Source organism: Podarcis liolepis, assembly GCF_965112155.1.
Source record: "Podarcis liolepis genome assembly, chromosome: 13".
Classification (NCBI taxonomy): domain Eukaryota; kingdom Metazoa; phylum Chordata; class Lepidosauria; order Squamata; family Lacertidae; genus Podarcis; species Podarcis liolepis.
The window spans coordinates 30284149-30307374 of NC_139573.1; the positions used below are offsets into that span (position 1 = coordinate 30284149).

General features: G+C 50.1%; 1 protein-coding gene across 5 annotated transcripts in view; it reads left to right on the forward strand.

The window, feature by feature from the left end:
* The window catches only part of RARA (retinoic acid receptor alpha), a 191463-nt gene extending 168237 nt beyond the window's left edge, over nucleotides 1-23226 (forward strand). For all 5 annotated transcript variants that reach the window (XM_083469952.1, XM_083469951.1, XM_083469950.1 and 2 more), the window contains 7 exons: nucleotides 2934-3082; nucleotides 10416-10557; nucleotides 15189-15349; nucleotides 16602-16778; nucleotides 18108-18312; nucleotides 21113-21271; nucleotides 22122-23226. In XM_083469952.1, coding sequence (XP_083326078.1) covers nucleotides 2934-3082; nucleotides 10416-10557; nucleotides 15189-15349; nucleotides 16602-16778; nucleotides 18108-18312; nucleotides 21113-21271; nucleotides 22122-22336 — 1208 coding nt within the window. In that variant the 3' untranslated portion in view covers nucleotides 22337-23226. The remainder of the gene's footprint in view (nucleotides 1-2933; nucleotides 3083-10415; nucleotides 10558-15188; nucleotides 15350-16601; nucleotides 16779-18107; nucleotides 18313-21112; nucleotides 21272-22121) is intronic.

The window sequence follows — 23226 nt, forward strand, 5'->3', positions numbered from 1 at the left end:
ATGTGACCAAAGCATGAGTGATAGTGGCTGTCTTCTTCAGGAAGGGCTGTGATGTTGGTTTGTTTTGGGGTGGTTTTTTTAATTGAGGCATTTTTATCCCACCTTCACTTCCATAAACGTAGGGCATGTTTACATTAGACTGGGAGAGAAGAGGGAGGGAGGGAGTCTGACTGTTCTGTCACTCAGGAAGCTTCATGGCTAAGTAGAGATTTGTGCCCCAGGTCCAGTGCTCTAACCAATACCAGGGGTCAGCAAACTTTTTCAGCAGGGGGCTGGTCCACTGTCCCTCAGACCTTGTGGGGGGCCGGAGTATAATTTGGAAAAAAATATGAACGAATTCCTGTGCCCCACAAATAATCCAGAGATGCATTTTTAAATAAAAGCACACATTCTACTCATGTAAAAACACACTGATTCCCGGACCGTCCATGGGCCAGATTAGAAGGTGATTGGGCTGGATCTGGACCCCGGGCCTTAGTTTGCCTACCCATGCACTACACCAGCCTGGCCCACCTGCCCGAGCTGTGCAAAAGTACTTCCGGCTACAGCCACCACTTGAGCATCCAGGAGCACAGGATAATCCCAAAACCATGTGCCAGACTCTTGAGAAGGAGGATCATCCCATCCGGAACAGGATAAATACCCATCCTTAGATCAGCTTCCCTGCTGGCCAGCAGCACCTCTGTCTCGCCTTGCATTGTTTCGCCACCTCCTGTCCTCAGCTTCCTTTAGGCACCTTTTTCATTTTGCCTGCAGAAAGATCTGTATAACTGCAGAGCTTGTGTGCTTTTTATGCCAACAGATTTTTGATTCAGTAAAATTAAGCTCACCTTGTTCTGCTCTTTTTTGGCAGGAGGAAGCTCCCTCCTTAACTAATCCTGCAAGTTGGCCCCTCAGAATCTTGGCTTCCCATCCCATTTGCTGTAACCCATCTCAGACCCCTGCTTCCTTCTCTGAGATGGGAATAATATCCAGGCTTTTAGCTGCATCCTGTTATAACCAGCCTAGACCTGCTTCCTTCTGCATCGGTGGCTAGGAGTCCAGATTCCCAGGCTTTTCTTCCTCTAGGGATCATCCGTAGGATATATTGCATTTTAAATGTCTTCTAAAAACCCTTTTCTACCTTCCGTCACACTTCTGCACCATTTCTAACCAGCACCGAAGGTCTCGTTTGTCGCAACTGCATTATCTCTCCCCACCCACAGAGAAATGTGACATACTTTATAGGGGATTCCCTGCCTCATATCACAGACACAAGATTGCACTCTTGTAGTCAGTGTTAATTAACTTGGAGCAACCACGCAACAACTATTCACACCCCTTTTGCCCTAGAAGAACCCCGGTTATTTTGCTAAACTCCCTTGCTAAGCATATATGCACTCTGTGAAAGCACAGAGGCACTTTGGTCTGTACAATAACAGTGTGTGTGTATGTGTCTCTTTCTCTCTCTGTGTGTGTGTCTCTCTCTGTGTTTCTGGCATTAAATTGCAGGTTTTGTTGTTGATTTTAAGACAAGTGTCCGGATTGTTTTATTGTCCTCCTTCCCGAAAGCAAACCCTTTCCCTTCCGGATCCAGGAATCCAGCAGTGTCAAGTCACTACTGCACTGCCTCCCTTTCCCCCTCCCCACCACCCCGCCCTGTTCTGTTGAGCTGCTGTGCCAAGCATGTAAAGCTCCTGGGATTGGCTGTGTCTGGCTCAATCCCACATCTTATTTCTCTGGCCTGAAAATGTCAAATCGCATATCGCTGCGGTGCCATCCCACCCTTGCAGAGAGCATGCTGGAGGCGGCTTCCAAAGCTTCCAGGCCTTCGGGCATCCCTGTTTAGGGTTACTCTTCCCTACTGGGCTGTCCTGTTCCCACTTCTCAGTGTTTCTCGGGGAGGGTATCTTACGTAAAGGCTTTACGGTTGCAGAATCTGCCTGCTAAAATATGAGCAGCTGAGCAGCATCCCTCCAGGACAGAGCGCTGGGGCAGCTCAGGCTCCAATCCTGCTGTTGAAACCACAGAATGGTTTTCCCAGGAGGCCAGCTGACATTTGTACAGTGGTACCTCAGGTTAAGAACTTTATTTGTTCTGGAGGTCCGTTCTTAACCTGAAACTGTTCTTAACCTGAAGCACCACTTTAGCTAATGGGGCCTCCCCCTGCTCTTGCACCACCGGAGCACGATTTCTGTTCTCATCCTGAAGCAAAGTTCTTAACCTGAGGTACTATTTCTGGGTTAGCAGAGTCTGTAACCTGAAGTGTCTGTAACCTGAACCGTATGTAACCCAAGGTACCACTGTACTTGGATTTGCCTCTGATTAGCAGCCGTTGCATGATCTGCAGGGGGCCCACTCCACCCCAGTTATCTAAGTTCAGTCAAGACAAAACCCCAAATTCAGTGCAAAGGATACAAATTGATAACCAAACAGCAATTGTTTTAGAATGTAATCTTCCTTGCATCCTGCGTTAGTATCCCTGCAGAGAATTTGGAAGGGTTTTTCTTTTTCTTTAGGGCAGTTAATAGTAGGCAGGACCAAGTAAGATATTTTTGTGCGCAAATGTCTCAAGAGCACATATCCCTGCTCCTTCCTTGTCTTGCGTCTATTTCCCATCACAGATCAAATGTGTGAATGGACCATGTCACAGATCAAACGCCATGGACACAGCTTTCATTTCTCCTCACATCACCTTGCATGCAATGTTTTTTCCGTGGAAACGGTTCACACATTCAGCTCCGGCCAAGCATTCAGTCCTCAAACATAGGGGAGACAAGTGATGTATGAACACAAGGCCCATAAGTGGCATTATGAAAGTGAATTGGTCGGGTGATTTCATCATGTAGGTTCTAGGCAAACTCCCCACCCCTCACCCCAAATGCAGCCTCTTCTGTTTGCGTATTTAGGCCCTGAGAAGCTCACCTGATTTATCTTTCTCTTTTTTTCTGCAGCCATTGAAACGCAGAGTACCAGCTCGGAAGAGATTGTGCCCAGCCCCCCTTCACCGCCCCCACTGCCCCGAATCTACAAGCCCTGCTTTGTGTGCCAGGATAAGTCTTCTGGCTATCACTATGGGGTCAGCGCCTGTGAAGGATGCAAGGTGAGAACGGAAAGGGCAGCTGGGAAAGGAGGACACCTACACTGCAGGGGAAAGACATGGGGGCAGGGGGGAGTGCCAATAGGTTGGGTATGCAAGTTGCAGTACAGTTTTTTAGCCGCCAAAACAGACCACAGGCAATTACAAAAGAGGGGCCATGAACATGGAACTCTTGAGAGAGGTACTGCGATGTAGTGGGGACGATAAAAAGTGAAGCACACCACACGTTCACTCCTTCTGGCTGGCGTGTTTCCCCCCGCACAGAGGCCTTGTTGCTAGGCCCCATTGAAAGTCACACAAACACCCCGTTTCCCTGTTGCTACCACCTGCTCCCCAGCTATTAGGGCCGGTACCGTCATGCCATGTCCCATAATAATATGAAGCCACTAAGTTTAGGTTTTGCCCCTATCCCATGGGTTTAGGGGGACAGAGCAGTGTTCACGCAGAGCTTAGAAGCCAAGCTCTGCACCCTTCCACACTAGGAGGAATTATTATCACTATCATTGTCATTGCTAATATGTCATTGTCATTGCTAATAAGGTCCCAGGGTGGCTTACCATTTTAAAAGCCTCATTGATATTAAAGCACAATATTAAAAATAGTGCAAGACAACTTAAAATTACAAAAAACAACAACAAGCTGAGTCCTGAAAATAATACAGAAGTATCAAGATACATGTCTTCAGCAGTGGAGATTTCTGGGCACCAGGTTGACAACCACAGTTTAAAAACCTCTGCCTTATTCCATATTTAAGGCCATTTCCACTGTATGCGTTTTCCCTTCTTGCAGACTGAGACAAGCGAATTGTTGTAAGAGCAAGCACCAGTCCAGCAATGTAGTTTAGGTCATAGGATTGTAGTGTTTTGAAGGGACCCCCAGGGTCATCTAGTCCAACCCCCTGGCGAATAGATATTTCGTTGTTGTTAAGTCGTGGGTTGACATAGCAGCCGGCACAGCGATTTCTTCAAGTAGCTCTTTATTATGGTAAGCTGGAATAGAACTGACCGCGAACAGCTCAGCCGGCCTGTATTTATAGGCAGCCGGCTGTCAACATTGTAACCACAGCAGCCCAGAGTTCCCGCCTAAAATAACTGCCGCGGACCTGAGTGAAAACTATCTACAGACCTGAGTGAAAACTATATACAGTATCCCCCTGTTGGCCCAGGGTGAAACTACACTACATAACACCCCTCCCCACCGAGATAAGGCGTTAGTTACAATCATAATGGTTTCCTTATATACAGCACTACGCGTAATGGTTCAATTAAGCACAAAAGCATATCGGTTACATTTCCCATACTTAGACCAACAGTGATACCTGTCCAACAACATAGTCCTTTAAATAAGTTGGGCGCTTGGAAACTCTGCCAGACCGCCGGGGACTGGTAGCCAAGTCCGGAGGGCCACACAGTTCTCGCTGAGGCTGTGGTGCGACCCTAGGTGGCGTTGGAACCAACTCCCCTGGATCCGCTGCTGTGGGTGGAGCCTCCGCAAGTGGAGTGGTCTGAGTCTGTTCTGAAACGGCTTGGTTCGGCTCCATGCTGGCAGTTTGCGAGGGAGGTGTAGGTGGGGCCTCGCCATCTGTACGTGTCTCTTCTGGAGCCGCAAGCGCAGTTGGGGGCACCTCGGTAGTGTCCAAGTCCCCAACCCTGCGCCTAAGCTGGTCTATGTGCCGTCGCCACAAGCGTCCGTCTTCGAGTGCCACCTGGTACGAGCGAGGTCCAGTGACTCCCACTACTGTGGCTGGCACCCAAGGGATGTCCCCCACATAGTTCCGGGCAAAGACCTGGTTTCCTGGGACAAATGACCGTGGTGCGTTGGCACAGCCTGGGGGTTCAGCCACGGCAAAGTCTGGGTGTAGCCGGTCGAGCGGTGACCTGAGGCGGCGGCCCATAAGCAGTTCAGCAGGACTCCTCCCTGTGGCTGCATGAGGGGTGATGTGTTGCATGAACAAGTATTCGGCGACCCGCTCATGCCAGTCTCCCCGGTCCAGGCGCGCCAGTGCCTCTTTTGTCGAGCGCACCATTCTTTCCGCTTGCCCGTTGCTGGATGGATGAAAGGGTGCCGTTAGGGCATGGCGGATGCCCAGTCCCAAAAGATACCGCTCAAACGTGCCTGACGTGAACTGCGGTCCGTTGTCAGAGACAAGGACATCAGGACACCCATGCGTTGCAAACAGGCCTCGCAGCACCCGGATGACAGCCTCGGTAGTGGTGGAGGGCATCAGGGCGACCTCCAGCCATTTGGAATAGGCGTCCACCACTACCATAAAGGTCCGGCCGTGAAAGGGGCCAGCCAGATCGATGTGCACCCTCGACCAGGGTGTCTTTGGCGTCTCCCAGGTGTGTCCCTTAGCTGCCGGTGGTGCAGGCCTCGACTCCTGGCACGCTTGACAGGCGGACACCCAGGCAGTGATGGCATCGTCCATATTAGGCCACCAGACGTAACACCGAGCCAACGCCTTCATTTTGACAATTCCCGGGTGGCCAACGTGCAGAGCCTCCAGGACGCGCTGACAGAGTCCCTGGGGAATCACGACGCGGTCTCCCCACAGCAGGCAGCCGCGATGAGCTGAGAGTTCATGTTGTCTGGTTGCGAAGGGCTGGAACTCCGATGCAAAAGGCCCTTGTGGCCACCCCCTCCACACCCAGTTGAGCACCCGGCTGATGGTGCGATCCTGGGCAGATGCGGAGGCCACAGTGGCAGCCGATACAGGCGCTGCCGGAAGATCCTCAATCAGAAGGAGCGATGAAGCTGGAGCCGGGTCTTCCACAAATGCTGGAAGAGGGCAACGGCTGAGGGCGTCGGCATGGCCCATCGATTTCCCCGGGCGATGGATGAGCCGGTAGTGGTAGGCAGCCAGGAAAACAGTCCATCGCAGCATGCGTGGTGAGAGGACCGGTGGAGTTGGACGATCACCGGCGAGGAGGCCCAGGAGTGGCTTGTGGTCAGTGATGAGGTCAAAAGTCCTGCCATAGAGGTATTCATGGAACCTCTTCACTCCAGCCACAAGTGCCAATGCCTCCTTGTCGAGCTGGCTGTAATTCCGTTCCGTCGGAGATAGTGTCCTGGAAAAGTAGGCGAGCGGTGCTTCTCTTCCATCTGGAAAACGGTGACTAAGGACAGCACCGATGCCAAAAGGTGAGGCGTCGCAGGCAAGGACCAGCGGCCTGGATTCACTGTACTGTACCAGCACACTGTCTGAAGAAAGGAGAGCCTTGACCGCGTTGAAGGCCGCCGTCTCCCGATGACCCCAGGCCCAAGGCGTCTTAGTGCTAAGGAGTCGGTGAAGAGGCTCAGCCACTGTGGCTTTGTGGGGCAGGAACATGTTATAAAAGTTCAGCAGCCCCAGGAATGCCTGCAACTCCGTTTTGTTCTTTGGGGTGGGGGCCTGCTGGATAGCGCGGATCTTGGATGTGGTTGGATGAAGACCGGAGGCATCGATAAGATAGCCCAGGAACTCTACCTGTGGAACGGCGATCTGGCACTTCTCCCTCTTTACCTTGAGCCCGGCCTCCTGGAACCTGGTCAGCACGGCACGGAGGCGCTCGAACAGCTGCTGGTGTGAGTCTGCAGACACCAAGACGTCATCAAAATATGGTACCACGCCCGGAAGCCCTTGCAGGAGACGCTCCATAAGGCTTTGGAAGATGCCAGGAGCCACACTCACCCCGAACTGCAACCGGCGGCAACGGAATGCCCCCCGGTGGGTGACGATCGTCTGGGCTTCAGCAGTGGCATCATCGACTGGCAGTTGTTGATAGGCTTGGGCAAGGTCCAGCTTAGCGAAGACCTTACCCTCACCCAGGGAATGCAGCAGGTGTTGGACAACAGGAACCGGATAAGCGTGCTGCTGAAGTGCCTTGTTGATCGTGCACTTGTAGTCAGCGCAGATTCTCACCGACCCATCTGGCTTGACAGGCGTGACGATGGGGGTTTCCCACTTTGCGTGGTCAACCGGCTCCAAAACTCCTTGGGCGATCAGTTTGTCCAGTTGTTCGTCCACCTTAGCCTTGAGAGCAAAGGGAACCCGGCGTGGCTTTAGCTTGATGGGGGCGACTTGTGGATCAAGGCTAAAGGAGATGGGCGTACCTGTATATTGGCCCAAGGTGCCGTCAAAAACCTCGGCAAAGTCTTTGACCAGACCCTCAGTCTCTGCGTTAGAGATGCAGTTGATGCCGGTGACTTCCAGGCCGAGGGCATCAAACCAGTCTAGCCCTAGGAGGCTTGGCCGCTGACCTTCGACCACCACCAACCGGAGCAGGCCCGAAAAATCCTTGAAGGCGATCCGGAACCGGCCAACGCCTACCACGGGAATGTCGTTTCCCTGGTAGTCTCTCAGGTGTACGCGGTGAGAGTCGAGTTGCCTTTTGGACACTCTGGGTACCAGTCTTTTGATGGTGCTCCATGACACGACGGACAGGGCAGACCCGGTGTCGATCTCCATGTCACATGGAGCTCCTTCAATGAGCACCGTGACGTGCAGCTTGCGTCGCTTAGGCGAGTCGGTTTGGCCAATCGTGGTTCCAGACGGGCAGCGGCAGTTGGTGAGAGCGAAACAACTTTCCTTGGCAGACTGGAGTGAAGACTTGGACTTGCGAGTTGATGAAGGGGGGGTGTCAGACGGAGCCGATCGGCAGACCTTAGCGATGTGGCCCCTTCTGGAACACTTCCTACAGATGGCGTCTCTGAATCGACACTTGGCACGGGAATGGTTGCCTCCGCAGCCAGCACATTCCGGTTGGCCCTTGGACTTCTGTTGGAACTTCCTGCGCTCCCGCTTTGTCTGGTGCACGTCATCGTCTTCACTGGAGGATGCCTCCTCACTGCTGGCCTCTTCATGATGCACCGGAACTGGCTCCCTAGCCAGACGCGGGCTGCTGGACTTGCGGATCTCCTGGGCGGAGCGTTCAGCAGCTTCTGAGGCCACAGCCTCCTCAATGGCTTTCTGTAGCGTGAGGTCTGGCTTGGCTAGGAGGCGCCGTTGCAGATGGATGTCCCGGACCCCGCAGACGATTCGATCCATCAGGGCATCGTCTAAGTCTCGGAACTCACAGTGCATTGCAGCCTGTCGCAGAGCGGTGGTGTAGTTGTTGATTGACTCCCCCTCTGCCTGGTTCCGGTGGTAGAACGCATGGCGGGCAGCAATCTTGGACGGCTTTGGTGCGTAGTGGTTGCGGAGCTTCTCTTGGATCGTGTCCCATGGTGTTGCCTGGACTGCTTCAGGCGCAACCAACGCTCGGGCCGTCTCAAACACCTCAGGCCCACAGAGGCTGAGGAATAGGCCCCGCTTCCGATCCTTTGATACTGCTGTCAGCTCGTTGGCTTGGAGGTAGCAGTCGAACCGAGCGAGGTAGGAGTCCCATGATTCAGAGGCTGGCGCAAACGGCGGTAGAGGCACAAGTGAAGCCATGATTCCGATGCCGGCGTGAAGGGCGATGGATGGAACACAGTGCTCTAACCAGAACAGTCAGCTCTGAATTGGTTCTGCCCAGTGATTTCGCTCAGTGATTTCGCTCTGTGATTCAGCTCAGTTCAGAGGCTGCCCGCAGTTGTTGTGCCTGTAGGGTTGCCATATTTTGAAGAGAGAGAAAAAAAGAGGACACACTAGTCGATTTCTGTTTTTAACGATGGATTGCTAGGATGACTTTCACTTTACAAACCCATGAAAAAGAGGACATGTCCTGGAAAAAGAGGACACATGCCAACCCTAATTATCGATAGTTCTGGTTCTGTTTGAAAAATGAGGATAGCTGGCGTGGGCACAAGGGTATGTTTTAGTGTATTCACAAGAGTTGTGTTCACTCTTCTTTTTCAAAATTCCCGTTTATTCCTCTTTTCTTTCTGCTAAGAGGATGAGCTCCAGTTGCTCCACCTGTGCACACAGACACATGCCCTCACTTGCACCGGGCTTGGCAGTGTGACCCTGTAGATCGGGCTGGCAGAGATCAGCCTGAGCGGGCAGGCGCTGTGCTATGTGCTCAGTCCCCAGCAGCAAATCCCTTCCCTCTGGCTCATTAACACGAGGCCCTTTGTGCCTCTGGTAGCCTGGAAGAAAGGCCTTTCTCCTTCCCCGCCAGGAGTCTCCTAATCTCATTAGAGGGACGTGGCAATGTTGTCTTCGCTCCCCTCTGCCATTGAGTAGCCGGGCCTCTGCCATGGCCACCCCCAAAGCAATGGGCCTCAACTTCTGACTGTGTGCCTGTCCCAGTTGCTTGCAGGGTCGGCCCTTTTCTTTTTGCTTTAGCACTTAAGAGAGCCTCTGACATTTGGTTCTCTTGAGAATGTGCAACATCGGGCTGTTTATATTCTGCACCCCAGTGTGGTTTCAGAGAGGAGGCGACAATCCTGAGAGTCTCGGGTTTCTAGCCCTCATGTGTAGAACAACGTTTGCCCTTCCCTCTTACTCTTCCGTCATTACTAAAGGCCTACATTCTCTGAAGCCCCAACTTATTGTAACATCAAATATATTCAATTTGCTTAGTTCTGAGAGTGTAAATCGGGCTTCCTGGATTTTTTTGAGGTGGGGGCAGCAGTAGTGCAAGGGTAGGCAAAGCCTTTTTTTGTAAGGCCCATCCCTGTGGATGTAGTTGCATATAATAGACACCAGAAGGCTTAGTTTGGTCAGAATCAAGTATACACTTCCAGAGTAAGTGCTGAATACATTACTTCTGGTAAATGAGCCACCATTAGCCTCTAGTCTAGAGGAACGTGAAAATATGTGTCCTGGGCTTTTTAGACTGGTCAACCCATGTGCTATCAGAAACCAAAGGGGCACATTGGTTGCCAGATGTGAAATATATTGGCATTATCTTCAGCTCTCCTACCCCTCTACTGTGCCCTGGGCAGTTCTTAACATTTTGACAGCAGAAAAAGAAGAGCCTCTGGGGCCCTCTAGAGGATGTTGGGACTGCAAGTCCCATCAGCCCCAGCCAGTGATCCAATGATGGGAGTTGTAGTCAGCGGCATCTGAGGGGGGCAGGGCTTCAGGTTTCCAACCCCTGCTGTAGTACTTTTTTTTAGCATGTGCATTGTTTATTTATTTACTCACTCGAAAGGATTAATACCCTGCTCTTGAGCCAGGAAAGCTCGCTCCCAGAGCGTCCTTACAAATCAATAAGAATAACACAGCCCCTTCCTTCAGACTTATGATATAAAAAGACAGGACATAGAAGCAGGGTGGTGGTGGGGAAGGACACACACACACCATCCGGTCTCACACAGCAGCAACATTGGCAGAGCCCACTCCAGTTGGGGGGGCTGAAAGTGAGGGAAGGAAGGGTCTGCCTTGGTCTCATGCCTTGCTTTCCCCCTCTTCTCCCCCGCCCCCTTACAGGGTTTTTTCCGCCGCAGCATCCAGAAGAACATGGTGTATACCTGTCACCGCGACAAGAACTGCATCATCAACAAAGTGACGCGGAACCGCTGTCAATACTGCCGCCTGCAGAAATGCTTCGAAGTTGGCATGTCCAAGGAGTGTAAGTGGGGGAGGAAGGGAAAAGCTGCTATGTATCCTCTTAAAGCAGTGGTGGCCAAACTTGGCCCTCCAGCTGTTTTTAGACTACAATTCCCATCATCCCTGACCACTGGTCCTGTTAGCTAGGGATGATGGGAGTTGTAGTCCAAAAACATCTGGAGGGCCAAGTTTGCCCATCACTGTCTTAAAGTAGCAGGTCCTCACCCCCACCCTGAATACCTTTCCACATTCAAAACTCACAAGGGCCATTGAGCAGCGGGAGAGCAAAAGAAAAGAAAGGCAAGGGAGATGAGAGAGCCAAGAGATGTTCATTTTCAAAAGTCAGATTTCTAGTCCTCAGGATTACGGAGGTACGTTTCAAAGTTTATGGTTGTGTTGGTGAAACTTCTAGGGGTTAGCAAAGAGATGGTTGTACCCAATGCTAGATGTACTCAGAGGAGACTCAATCGAAATCGGTGACTCCAAGTTAGTCGTGTCCCTTAACTTAAGGGGCCTGTTCTGAGCAGGGTTTGTCTGGGCTGTGCATGATCGCTAGGCCTTCCTTGAGGTTTCAAGGCATGGTTATGGCTTCCCTGCCAATGCGCTCTCTACTTCCCCCTCGGCCGTATCTTTCCTCCCGCACGACATCTCTTGTGGAAATAATAATAATGCAGTGTTTGCATTTTAAAAATCAATCAATCGTCAAATTGACCAGTGCAAATATAGGATATTGCAGTTGTGTGGGTATGTAGGACATTACGTCCAGTTTCACATATTTTGGGGGGAAAGGGGAAGGGTTCCCCATTCTTGCTGGTTCTTGGAGGGGGGAGATCACCATGACTGCTCTTGCCCTCCTCCAACCTCCCCCAAAGCAGCTGCCATTGAGATGGAGGGATTTTTCCAGCTTTCACCCCAAAGAGATGGTGCGTGGAGCTCGCCCCTCTGCTTTGTGCTAATTTTGAGGGTGTTTCCCCGGCAACCGGTGATTGATGATGTCAGAGATAAATGACGCAGACAGGGCCCTCCTGGCGTCTGCAGTGCCTAGTTGTCATGGCTCCCGACTGTAATGGGGGCGGGGGCGGAGGGAACCCCACTTCGCCATGACAACTCCAAGGGTGAGATTAATAAACCCTTGGGGTGGGGAAATAGCAGATTGATCCAGTCGAAAGGGAGGGCTGGATGGGTGGGGAATTGGTGGATGATCTGGGACATTGGCGGTCCTGCCCTCCCCAACCCCTTTTGCCTTTTAGGTGAGAAACAGGATAATGAAGAAATAGGGCAATCAGGAAAGGGTGGGGTGGGGCAGGCATTATTCTGGCCTAGTCCCGGCCTTGCTCTCCACCCATTTTTGCTGAGTAGCAATATATAATCCTGGAGTCCCTTTTTAATGACCACAGTCCATCTGTCGGCCCTGAAGATGTTCTAAGGGAGAGAAAGATGACTTAGCTGACCAAATAATAGCTAGCGGGAGGAGGACTCTCGTTGAATTCAGGTACAGAGCTAAGGCAGGACAGGAACTGATGTCTTCCTGAGATGTAGAGCAACTCTTTTTTTCCAGGGAGGAAGGGAATTCAAGTACAAACCAAACTGAAATGTTTGTTAGGGAGCGGGCGCAGAAAATGAGGAACGCGGGGGCACCTTTCCCAAATCTGTTTTTAAGATGCGCCAACAACACACACACACACACACACACACACACACACACACACTTCTCCTTGTGCCAGCTGCTTTTTCTCCCCCCAGCCCCTATGTGATGATGGATGCAGTATTTCCCCCCCGCCCCAACTGCTTGTCTGGACTGCGCTTTATTGAATTTGCCAAGCAGACATGACTGATTTCCGAATTATCCCCCTCCCTCCCGCCCCCACCTCCTCCCTCAGGCAGAGCGGTGAAATGTACCAGCCCACTGTGAGCGAAAGACTCATCTGGCGTTGCCGTATTTATTTTATTAATATATAGATATAAGTGTGTGAGTGTGTTGTTAAGGAAAAATTAAACCCCAAAAGGGCACACACCAACCATGCGTTCCCACATGACTTCCTCCAGGAATTATCCTACTTTGGAGTCCTGTGCAAGGATATAATACCACAAGAGAGAGAGGGGGAAAGAAACATACACAAAGCTTTGTGCTTGCCTCGATAAATCCCTTCCACGCAGAGGCAACGCCACAAATCTGATGCATGTGGCCACGTCTTGTTTAGCAGCCCCTGGGTCTTAGTTCTGTAATTTGCGAACAGTTTTTTGTTCTATGTAGGTTAATTAAATTAGTTAAGAGGCTCTGGTTTGACTTTCCTTTGTCTGCTTGAATTTCTAGCCCCTTCTCATGTTTAGGGTTCCTGGCAGGTTAGAGAGAGAGAGAGAGAGAGAGAGAGAGAGAGAGAGAGAGAGAGACAGAGAGAGAGAGAGACAGCTGCTCACGGGGAAGACATATAGGAAACATCCCATTTCAGATACCTTGGCACAACACAGCAAACGTTTAGAGCTCCGCTCCCTTTGCTAGCTTTCTCCCCACCCCCCAAATGTGCCTACAAACAGCTTGCGCAGAGAAGGTTTTAAACACTTCCTTAAGAGATTTGGGTGTTGGCGAGTTTCCAGTGGAAGAGAATTCCGCTCTTAGTTTGCTGAGTGGATGGTCCTCATGAGGACGGCGCCCCTGGTAGGTCTTTGGGATCACTAATGTAGGGGAGGAAGACATTTCAGGAACTAATGGCTGAAAGTGGAGCAGGTCAAACAAGGCACGGGTTAGGATGGCAGGCTTGCTTAGGTCTGGAGGGTTGCCTGTTCTCCCTTCCCTTGATGGGGTTGCACTCCCCCTGAAGGAAAATGCTTGCAATCTCATGTTCGCCTGGACCTTTCTTTTCTGATGGGTAGATAGATTTTTGTGTGCGCATGTGTACGCATGTGCAGGGCCTTCTCAGTGGTGATTCTCAAGCTCTGGAATATGTGCCTCCAGAGCAGGCACCTCAAACTGTTTGCTTCTTGACATTTCAGCTGCTGGTTAAAGTTTTATTGATTGTGAAGAAGGCTGGTCATTTTTATACTAAGCACGTCTCTCTCTCTCTTTTCTCTTTGTTCTTTGATAACTATTTCTAAGCATCTATGTGATTTTTTTGGAAATGACTTAAAAAAACTGTGATGATTGAATGTGATCTCAGGTGCTGCTTTTTTTTGCACCAAGGGGAAAAAGGTATAGAAGTGCTGAACTAAACAAACAGACTGAGATTGGAAGTAAGAATATAATGGTTAAATATTTCTGGGAGCAAAGAAAACCGCACTTAGCTGGATAAATGCATGGTTTCTGTTGCTGCAGCTGCCAGTCACTGAGGTCTGGAAAGGACGCACATGTATGTGGGCCCACACACATGCTCCTTTGCACATATTGCATGCACACACATCCGTCATGAGGCCAGGTTGTGTTTTCCTAGCTTCCCAGGGGCATGAAAAGCTGCCACATAGTGAACAAGATGCCTTGTGCCATGTTGTAGCACCAAGTAAATGATTTGGTGAATGAATACATTCTGCTTGCATTCCAGGACTGACTAAGGTAAGATTGGGAACGGATCCAGTTTACTATAGGGGCAGGTAGGGGAGGTGTCTCCCTCCTCTCCTGCAACATCTAGTTGCCAACCAGTGTTAGAAACTCAGCTATATAAGCTAGGTGCCGAATGCCTCTTTAAACCAGGGTTACAGTCACCAAAACGGGATGTCCAGACAGCTCGAAAGTCGTATTTTTCAATACAACTTTTTGGTTCCTGAAATCCCATTCTGATTGTGCAGATAAAAGATCATGGGTAGAATTCTACAGGATGTGTTCAGCTAGTGTGTTAAAACAGTCAAGACCCAAAGATCCCCAGGCATGAACCTCCAGGTGGTGGAGGCGTCAGGCGCCCTCCTGGCAGCCAGACACCTTCACTTGGTCACAGCAAGTGGCCGGTGGCCAGGGGCCAAATGCACTTGGCAAATTCCGAACGCTGTTGTGATCACTTTCTTGAGACTTCAGGAGCTATTCGATCTGCGGGCCCGCTTTCAGTTTGCACTCTCGCTCTCCAGTGTAACACACAGTGGCCTGGATTGGGAAGGCTGATCTGTCCGTGGAGCTAGGGCAGGGTGGACAGCCAGTAGAAGGATGCTGAGAGACGACCATCAGCCGAGGCATTTTTGTTGTATTTGTGTGGCTTTGTTTCTTGGATGCCTCACTTGCGGGGGTGATGGGAGCACCCTTCATTTGTAGAAGGCCCCGGGTTCAATGGCCATCTGTCTTAGATGCTTTAGTTGAGATTCCTGCATTGCCATGGGTTGGGGGTCACTTCCAACTCTTTGATTCAATCCCTGGCACCCACAGGTGGGGCTGGGAATACCCCCTGCCTGCCTTAAATCCTTGAGGTTGTGTTGACAGTAACTGAGCTCGATGGACCAGTGGTGTGACTCAGTATCAGGCATCTCCTTTGGTTTCCATTTAAGTGCAGTTCTTTTTCTTTTTCCATTTATCGTTGTTGTTGTTGTTATATAATGAATCACAAATAATGGCCGTGGCCAAAGATGAGGAAGGGTGGTTGGTTCTCCCTTTAGGGCTCTTCTTGATTTCTCACTCTCTCGGAAAGCACCTATCCTCACTTTTGCCATCCTCTCTTCTTTGCTTGCCTTCCTCTCCAGCCGTCCGGAACGACAGGAACAAGAAGAAGAAAGACGCCCCTAAGCAGGAATGTTCGGAGAGCTACATCATCACACCTGAGGTGGAAGACCTCATAGAGAAAGTGCGCAAAGCCCACCAGGAGACCTTCCCTGCCCTCTGCCAGCTGGGCAAGTACACCACGGTGAGTGGAAGCCCGAGGGAGGCAGTGGGAGGGAAGGAGGAAGTGTGAGCTGGACGTGTTGATTGGTGCAGTTGGCGGGAAGGTGGGATCCACAGGCAGTCAGCAGGTATGGGGTGGGGAACCCCAGCTGGGGCTATGAGAGTTGGAAAGGGACCGGGAGGGTCTCATGTAGTCCAACCCCCTGCAGGATGGACCTGCCCAGATCAAACCCATGATCCTGAGATTAAGAGTTTCGTGCTCTACTGACTGAGCTGGACAACTCCCTGAAATTCCACTACAAAAACAAAAACTCTACAACCTTGATCAGTTTTGCTAGTTGAGCACCATGGTCCTTGCTGGTTTGCTTTTCCATTGCTTTCCCTCTGAAACTGCCTTTTGCAGAGTCCAGACTAATTGTCCGTTCAATCCACATGGAGCAGCTCTTCAGAATCTGAGGCAGAGAAAAGGTCTTTCCACATCACTTCCTTCGTGGTCCTTTTAACCAGGGATGGAATCTGAGATATTTGCAATGGCCCTTCCGCTAGCCTGACTATGCAGCCCCATTCTCCTTGCTTCTGAGCTTCCCCTGGGCCCTTGCCACATTACTTAGGCTCCTCTATCCAGCCACAAGGGCAAGGAACCTGCTTGTGTTGTTTTATAAATACATCCCGTCTTTTATTACAGTGCCTACACAAGGCAGCTTCCAGCACTGCTCAGGTGAAAGCTGAGTCTCTCAAGAGGAGCTGCTTAGTTAGGCCAGCAGTTCAGAAAGATGGCGAGACACAAGTCCCAGCCCGATATGTGCAGATGTGGCAGTCATGAAATGTTCATTCGCGTTTGTAACAGCTGTCCGTAGTTGGAAGATGTTACTTTTAAAGATAGTCCCCAAAATGACAGAGAAACACAAAAATATAATAAATTATTCTCCTCACCTGTGCCTGGATTTTATGTTTTCATGCATTGTTGTATAGTCCTGCACTGTTTAGAGGTGTTCATTCTGTATATGTTATATTGGAATATTACTTGTTTCTTAAAAGAAAAAGGTTTTTAAAGAAAAAAAAATTAAAACATGATCAAGTCATGTACTTCACGGGACAGTGTAGCCGGAGAATCAATTTCTTCTTAATCTTCCAATTCAAGTGTTTGTGTGTGTGTATGGGGGTGGGACTGGAATCTAACCCCCCCCCCTTTTTTTTTGCATTCAGCTCTCCTCTTTTCTTTTCCTCTCCGTCTTTTCATGCTGACTTTCTGGTCTCTTTTCCCTGCTCTACAGAACAACAGTTCGGATCAGCGGGTCTCTCTCGACATCGACCTGTGGGACAAGTTCAGTGAGTTGTCCACAAAGTGTATCATCAAGACAGTCGAATTCGCCAAGCAGTTGCCGGGCTTCACCACACTCACCATCGCCGACCAGATCACGCTCCTGAAAGCCGCCTGTCTAGACATCCTGGTGAGTCCCACCCCTCCTTCAAACAGGGGCAAGTCATTCGAATCCTTGAACCTATAGGGCAGACATCTTCAGCCTCTTCAGAACCAAAGACCATGCGTTGGGGAACCCTTTTCTTTTTATCATTAGGGTGGCCGTGCCGCCATTGCTCTCCACTCTAGATCAGCCCATGGTCCAGTAGTGGGTCCCCAACGCATTAGTGCAATGTCTCCCAAACTTGGGTCTCCAGCTGTTGCTGGACTACAACTCCCATCACCCCTAGCTTAGCAGGACCAGTGGTCAGGGATGATGGGTATGTAGTCCAAAAACAGCTGGAGATCCCAAGTTAGGGAAACCCTGGACTAGTCGAAGCATCTATGCTATAGGGGGTAGGGGAGCCATGTACTCACATGAGAATTGTGGAGTTGGAAGTACTTTCAAAGGGTCATTTAGTCCAACTGCTGCAATGTAGGAATCACAGCTGAAGAATCCTTGGCAGGTAAGCTATCCAACCACTGCTTAAAAACCCCTCTGTAAGGAAAGTCCACAATCCATTCCACTCTTGGAACAGCTCTCACCATTAAAAACCTTCCTGCAGCCAATCGGAAGCCGCGCTTTGGTTTCTGAACATTTTGAAAGTCGAATGGACTTATGGAACGGATTCCATTCGACTTCTGAGATACGATTGTACAGTGGTACCTCACGTTAATAACTTAATTTGTTCTGGAGGTCCGATCTTAACCTGAAACTGTTCTTAACCTGAGGTACCACTTTAGCTAATGGGGCCTCCTGCTGCCACCATGCCGCCGCCATGCAATTTCTGTTCTCATCCTGAAGCAAAGTTCTTAACCTCAGGTACTACTTCTGGGTTAGTGGAGTCTGTAACCTGAAGCATCTGTAACCTGAGGTACCACTGTAGTTTGAATTGATTGGTTTGGTTCCTCCTACCCTCTGGAGCAGCAGAAAACAAGCTTGTTCCATACTCTGGTTCTCATCTCTTAAAAAAAGCACACAAATGAACCCGTATCCACCACCTCATAGTAACCTATTACAGTGGTACCTTGGGTTACATACGCTTCAGGTTACATACGCTTCAGGTTACAGACTCCAATAACCCAGAAATAGTACCCCGGGTTAAGAACTTTGCTTCAGGATGAGAACAGAAATCACATGGCGGCAGCGCAGTGGCAGCAGCAGGTCCCATTATCTAAAGTGGTGCTTCAGGTTAAGAACGGACCTCCGGAACGAATTAAGTACGTAACCAGAGGTACCACTGTAATAGCATTGTGGAATGTGGAAGGCATTGGGAGCCTGTGTGTGATGCATGCCTCTCTCCCGCATGCTCCTTCCTAGATCCTACGGATATGCACGCGCTACACCCCGGAGCAGGACACCATGACGTTCTCAGACGGCCTGACGCTCAACCGCACTCAGATGCACAACGCAGGCTTTGGGCCCCTCACAGACCTGGTCTTCGCCTTCGCCAATCAGCTGCTGCCACTCGAGATGGATGACGCCGAAACAGGGCTCCTCAGCGCTATCTGCCTCATATGCGGGGGTAAGCACCATTACTGGGACTGAGAGCAGGACCAATGTCCTCCATTCTCAGGGTTTGGGCAGAGAATGCATATAGTCATAATCATAGCTCTGCACTGTGTATGTTGTAGAAGAAGAAGAAGAAGAGTTTGGATTTGATATCCCGCCTTTCACTCCCTTTAAGGAGTCTCAAAGCGGCTAACATTCTCCCTTCCCTTCCTCCCCCACAACAAACACTCTGTGAGGTGAGTGGGGCTGAGAGACTTCAAAGAAGTGTGACTGGCCCAAGGTCACCCAGCAGCTGCATGTGGAGGAGCGGAGACACGAACCCGGTTTCCCAGATTACGAGACTACCGCTCTTAACCACTACACCACACTGGCTCTCTCTGTATGTGTGTGTATTGTCCCTCAAACCCTGATAAATCAGACAAAACTAAAGTTTTGCAAAGCCACAGCTTCTTCACCTGTGCCCCCCCCCCGAGTTCTCTCAGGAGACACCTGGATTGTTAAACCACTCATGAGATTTGTAGCTCTGTGAGGGAAATAATGGTCTCAGCAGCCTTAACAAACTACATTTCCCTCCTGGGGAGGGAACGGGCCAGATTCTCCTAGAATTCAGATTCTAGGATTCTCCTTGCACTCGGAAGTGTTAAGTCCAGTTCTCCAGTGTTGGTTTTTGTTGTTTCCCTTGGGCGAGTGTTCCCAGAAGTGAGTATTTGTAGTGATGGAAGCAGTCCAAAACTGTTTGCTTGAAATGAGAATCGCTTAAGGAAGACCAAATAAAGAAGCAAGTTTGTAGCAGTCATTGGGATCCTGTAGCAAACATTTCCCTGAACCATTCCATCTAAATTTCTGTGACTTTATCTCCCATCTTCCTTTAAAGCAAAACAAAGTAACTCCTTAGTACGTAGACCAAACGTGTCAAGAGTTTGGTCTCGTTCTCTCCCTGATAAGCTATTTATTCACGTGCAGGGATTTTTGTTGAATTTTATTTTGCCAAGAGAGCACTCCCTCATCATATTTAACTCCCTCATCATATTGCAGCCTGAAGTAGGGTTAAAAGACCAGGAAATCATTTGCCATTTGCAGCTCCTGAATGTTAAAACTCTTAAACTTGAGACTCAGCCTGGGGCTCTGAGTCTCCCAAGGCAAAATTATATTCACATGAACAAGGATGGTTGTAAGCCTGCCCTCGTCCACAGGAGGTCTATGAGTGATGTTATATTTATTTTAGAGCAAAGTATTTGGGTGCAAACCCCTCCAAAAGAACTCTAGAAACCCAGTCATGTCTGCTCTGGAAACCTGAACCACTTGTTGGATTGACCTGCCTTCTCCCCGGTCCGTCCGAGCAATTGTTACTTTCTGAAGGTGCTGAGAATTGAGACCCCCTGTGCCTTTGCAACAAAAATAATGTTTCCAAGGTACCTCTGAAGCAAGGGGAGGGGGAAGGGCCATAGCAGGATCACTTGTTGCCGTGAGATAGTTCTTGAGCCTTTCTTCACCCGATATTGTTCCTTTAGAAACATTTTTGTTGACTACGATCTGCGAATTATCGCAAACCCTTGCACGTCTTATATTTTGCCAGGGCCTTTTCAGTAGGGGACATCCCTGTCCAACAGCACCACCTGGTGGCAGGAAGTTATTTTGGTGGGAGGCATGAAACAATGCCCTTTTTTATATATAAAGCTTTTGATGAACGAGAGAAGATTTTTGCAAGGTCTGCAGCGGGGAGTAGAGGTGGTGTTGCCTTCATGCGCTATGAGGTTCAGAATATTTTCAAACACCAATGCTAATGACTGAAAGGTTAGAGAAGCTTGTTCCCCACATTGGTGACAATGCTGTCATGGAACCCACATGCACTGACTTTTACTGTGTAAGGAAGAGTGCGAAAACCACATGCGCAGTTGCAATCTGTAGCTTTTAAGCATGCACCAGTTGCACACCATGGCAATCTTGCTGTGTGCAGGCACTGGAAAGTCACAACTTTCACTAGCAGATGCGCCCTTTGCAAAACAGACCTATGGTGCTATCATCACATGCAGCAAGCAACATGTGTGGTGGTTTTTTTGTGGGTGGTTGTGGGGTTTTTTAAGTGATTTGGGTGTAGGAAACAAGTGTGAGATGTAACCCATACCCTAAATGAAGGCAAATCCATTTGTGGAGCCTGGGGCTTAGAACAAGAGAAGGACATTGAAAACAAAGGGAAACCGGGGTCTCGAAACGCAGCAGCTTGTGTGAATTCTGCATTTGCATGATTCCATCCGCTAGACATTTTCTAGGCTTGTCTGGAACGCAGTGGTTCCCACCTGCTCACAAATGGTCTCGTGATCCTGGGGTGTGTGCTTCTTTTCCACAGGTGTGAAAGAAGAAACTGCAGCTGTGCAACATCTGCCTGTTGTGCATCTTTTACAAATGCAAAGCAATTGGGACGGGGAGGGAATAATACCTCTCATAGTCTTAGAAGTGACTTTGGCCATGGGTGTGGGTGTGTATCCATGTATTGCATATTGTTGTATTGGATATTGAGTATTGTTTTTAATACTTGATTGGGGGCTGCCCAGAGTGGCTGGGGAAGCTCAGCCAGATGGGCGGGGTATAAATTATTATTATTATTATTATTATTATTATTATTATTATTATTATTATTATTATTTATTGTGATGCATGCATCAATAAATGCAACACAAATTCCCTGTTAGGTTCGTAGACAATGGCTCTTACTAAGCGCATTTTTCTCTAATTTTTTGTATTCTGAGTGTTGTGCAGATGTATTTTGTGCCTGTTGTTTTTCTAAGTGCCTCTCCTCCCCTCCCTCTGCCCAGATCGGCAAGACCTGGAGCAGCCGGACCGCGTGGACAAGTTGCAGGAGCCACTGCTGGAAGCCCTGAAAATCTACGTGAGGAAGAGGAGGCCTAGCAAGCCCCACATGTTCCCCAAGATGCTGATGAAGATCACGGACCTGAGAAGCATCAGCGCAAAGGGTGAGGGCGGGGCTCCGGGTTCTGCACAGGGAGTCTCTCTCTTCATTTTGACTTGAAACGTGCCTAAAATGCCTAAAAACTCCCAAGCGTGAATGCAGCAGGCAGGTATTCAAAAGCATCTGCTTGAGATTCCTTGCAGCTCCCTGACAAGAGTGTGTGACCCGGGGGCAAAGCTTGGATTTGTTGCCATGGGCTGTCCAGTGCAGGGCGAGGAGGGGAGGCTCAGCAAAGAGGTGATGTGAGTTATGCTCTCCACCCACCCAGTCATGGACTGGCTGGATGCAGAGGAGTGCAGGAATGGGGAGGCACCAGCTGGGGAACCCCTAAGGTGAATCCCCAGAGGAAGGAGGCTCAGAACCAGGGTGGTGGGGTGACTATGAGTAGCCAGAGGGAGAAGAGGGGTCAGACTGGGAGGAGATGTTGGCAGCAGAAGAGGCAACAGGGTTTAGTGAGCAGGAAGAGGCTGTGGCAGAGAGCAGGCTGGAGACAGGCTGCTGAAGAAGCCAGGGCGTCTTCCCCTCCTGCAAGTACCCAGCTCCCCTCCTCCCCAACCAGAAAAGGTATGAAGAGAGCAGAGCAAAGACAGACGAGGCGTCAGAATCTCAGATTGCTTGGGAAGAACCGGGGCGGGGAGGACTCTTAGAGAGCTGTGGGAAGGCCGGGACTTTCAGTCCTCGCAACTGCCTCCTTGGGGCAAGACCTACAGAGAAGAGTTTCTGTGCTCACTAGGCCTAGTCTGCTGAGCTGCTCTTTGAATAAAGAGTTAACTTCGCTGGCGCCTTGTGAGTTATTACTGACTTGGCACCTACCTCTGGCATTAAGTGGCCTGTCTGCCTCGCTCCCCCCGCAGGTGCTGAAAGAGTGATCACGCTGAAGATGGAGATCCCTGGATCGATGCCGCCGCTGATCCAGGAGATGCTGGAGAACTCGGAAGGCATGGACACTTTGGGGGCCTCGGCGGGAGCCCCGTCGCGCATAGGAAGCCTCGCCCCCCCTCCAGGAAGCTGCAGCCCCAGCCTCTCCCCCAGTTCCAACAGAAGCAGTCCTGCCACACATTCGCCGTGACCGCAGCGGCCACCGGGACAAGCTGCTTGACCCCCACCCTCCCGGCTGCCTGCTGCACACTTTGGTCTTTTTGCTCCCTGGGGCCTGCCTGGACAAACGTCTGAGGAGCAGGGTTGGGGCAAGGGGGCAGGGAGCCATGGGACAGCAGGCCGCTGCAAGTGGTCTCTCCTCCCTCCCCCTCCACAGCACTGCGTGGGCTGCTGTTGGGCCCGAGGGGGGTGGGCTTACACGTACTGTTCCATGCCAGCACGCTACCCTTTGTTCAACGGTTCCAGCAAAACAGGGTTCCACTTTTGCAATGAAGACCCCCCCCTATTTGCGGGACATTCCCCCCCCCCCCTTGGAGAGGCACAGATCATCTGATCCAGGAAGTTCTGGACTCTGCGGATAAAGATCGATGAACCAATCTGAAGGACAGAAGCTCAAAATCTAGGAGCGAGACTTTACATACATATATATATCTATATATATATATATTAAAAGAAAACCCAACTGATTACAGAAAAATTCACCTCCTATGTGGCACGCATCCCCTCTCCCCTCGACACACACACTCTCACCCTTGTCGTGCACACATTATACACCTTCACTAAGGAGTTGCCTGCTTCTTGTTGCAGTGAAAATGAAGTGGTGTTTTTTCTTTTCTTCCCGGTTGAGTTTGCATTTCAGATGTTTCAGGGGAAAGGGTGTAATGTTTTCTTGTTTTCTGTTTCCTGTTTTTTTTATTTTATTGCTCCGTTTCCATCCTCGACTTGACCACCCAAAGTTAACCTTTCTCTCTTTACCCTGCCTTTCCCCACTCCTTGTCCACCCCACCCCCCACATGCCTAAAAAAAAAAAAAATCCGACACCAGCAAATAATTAAAAAAGAAAGAGAGAGAGAAGTAAAA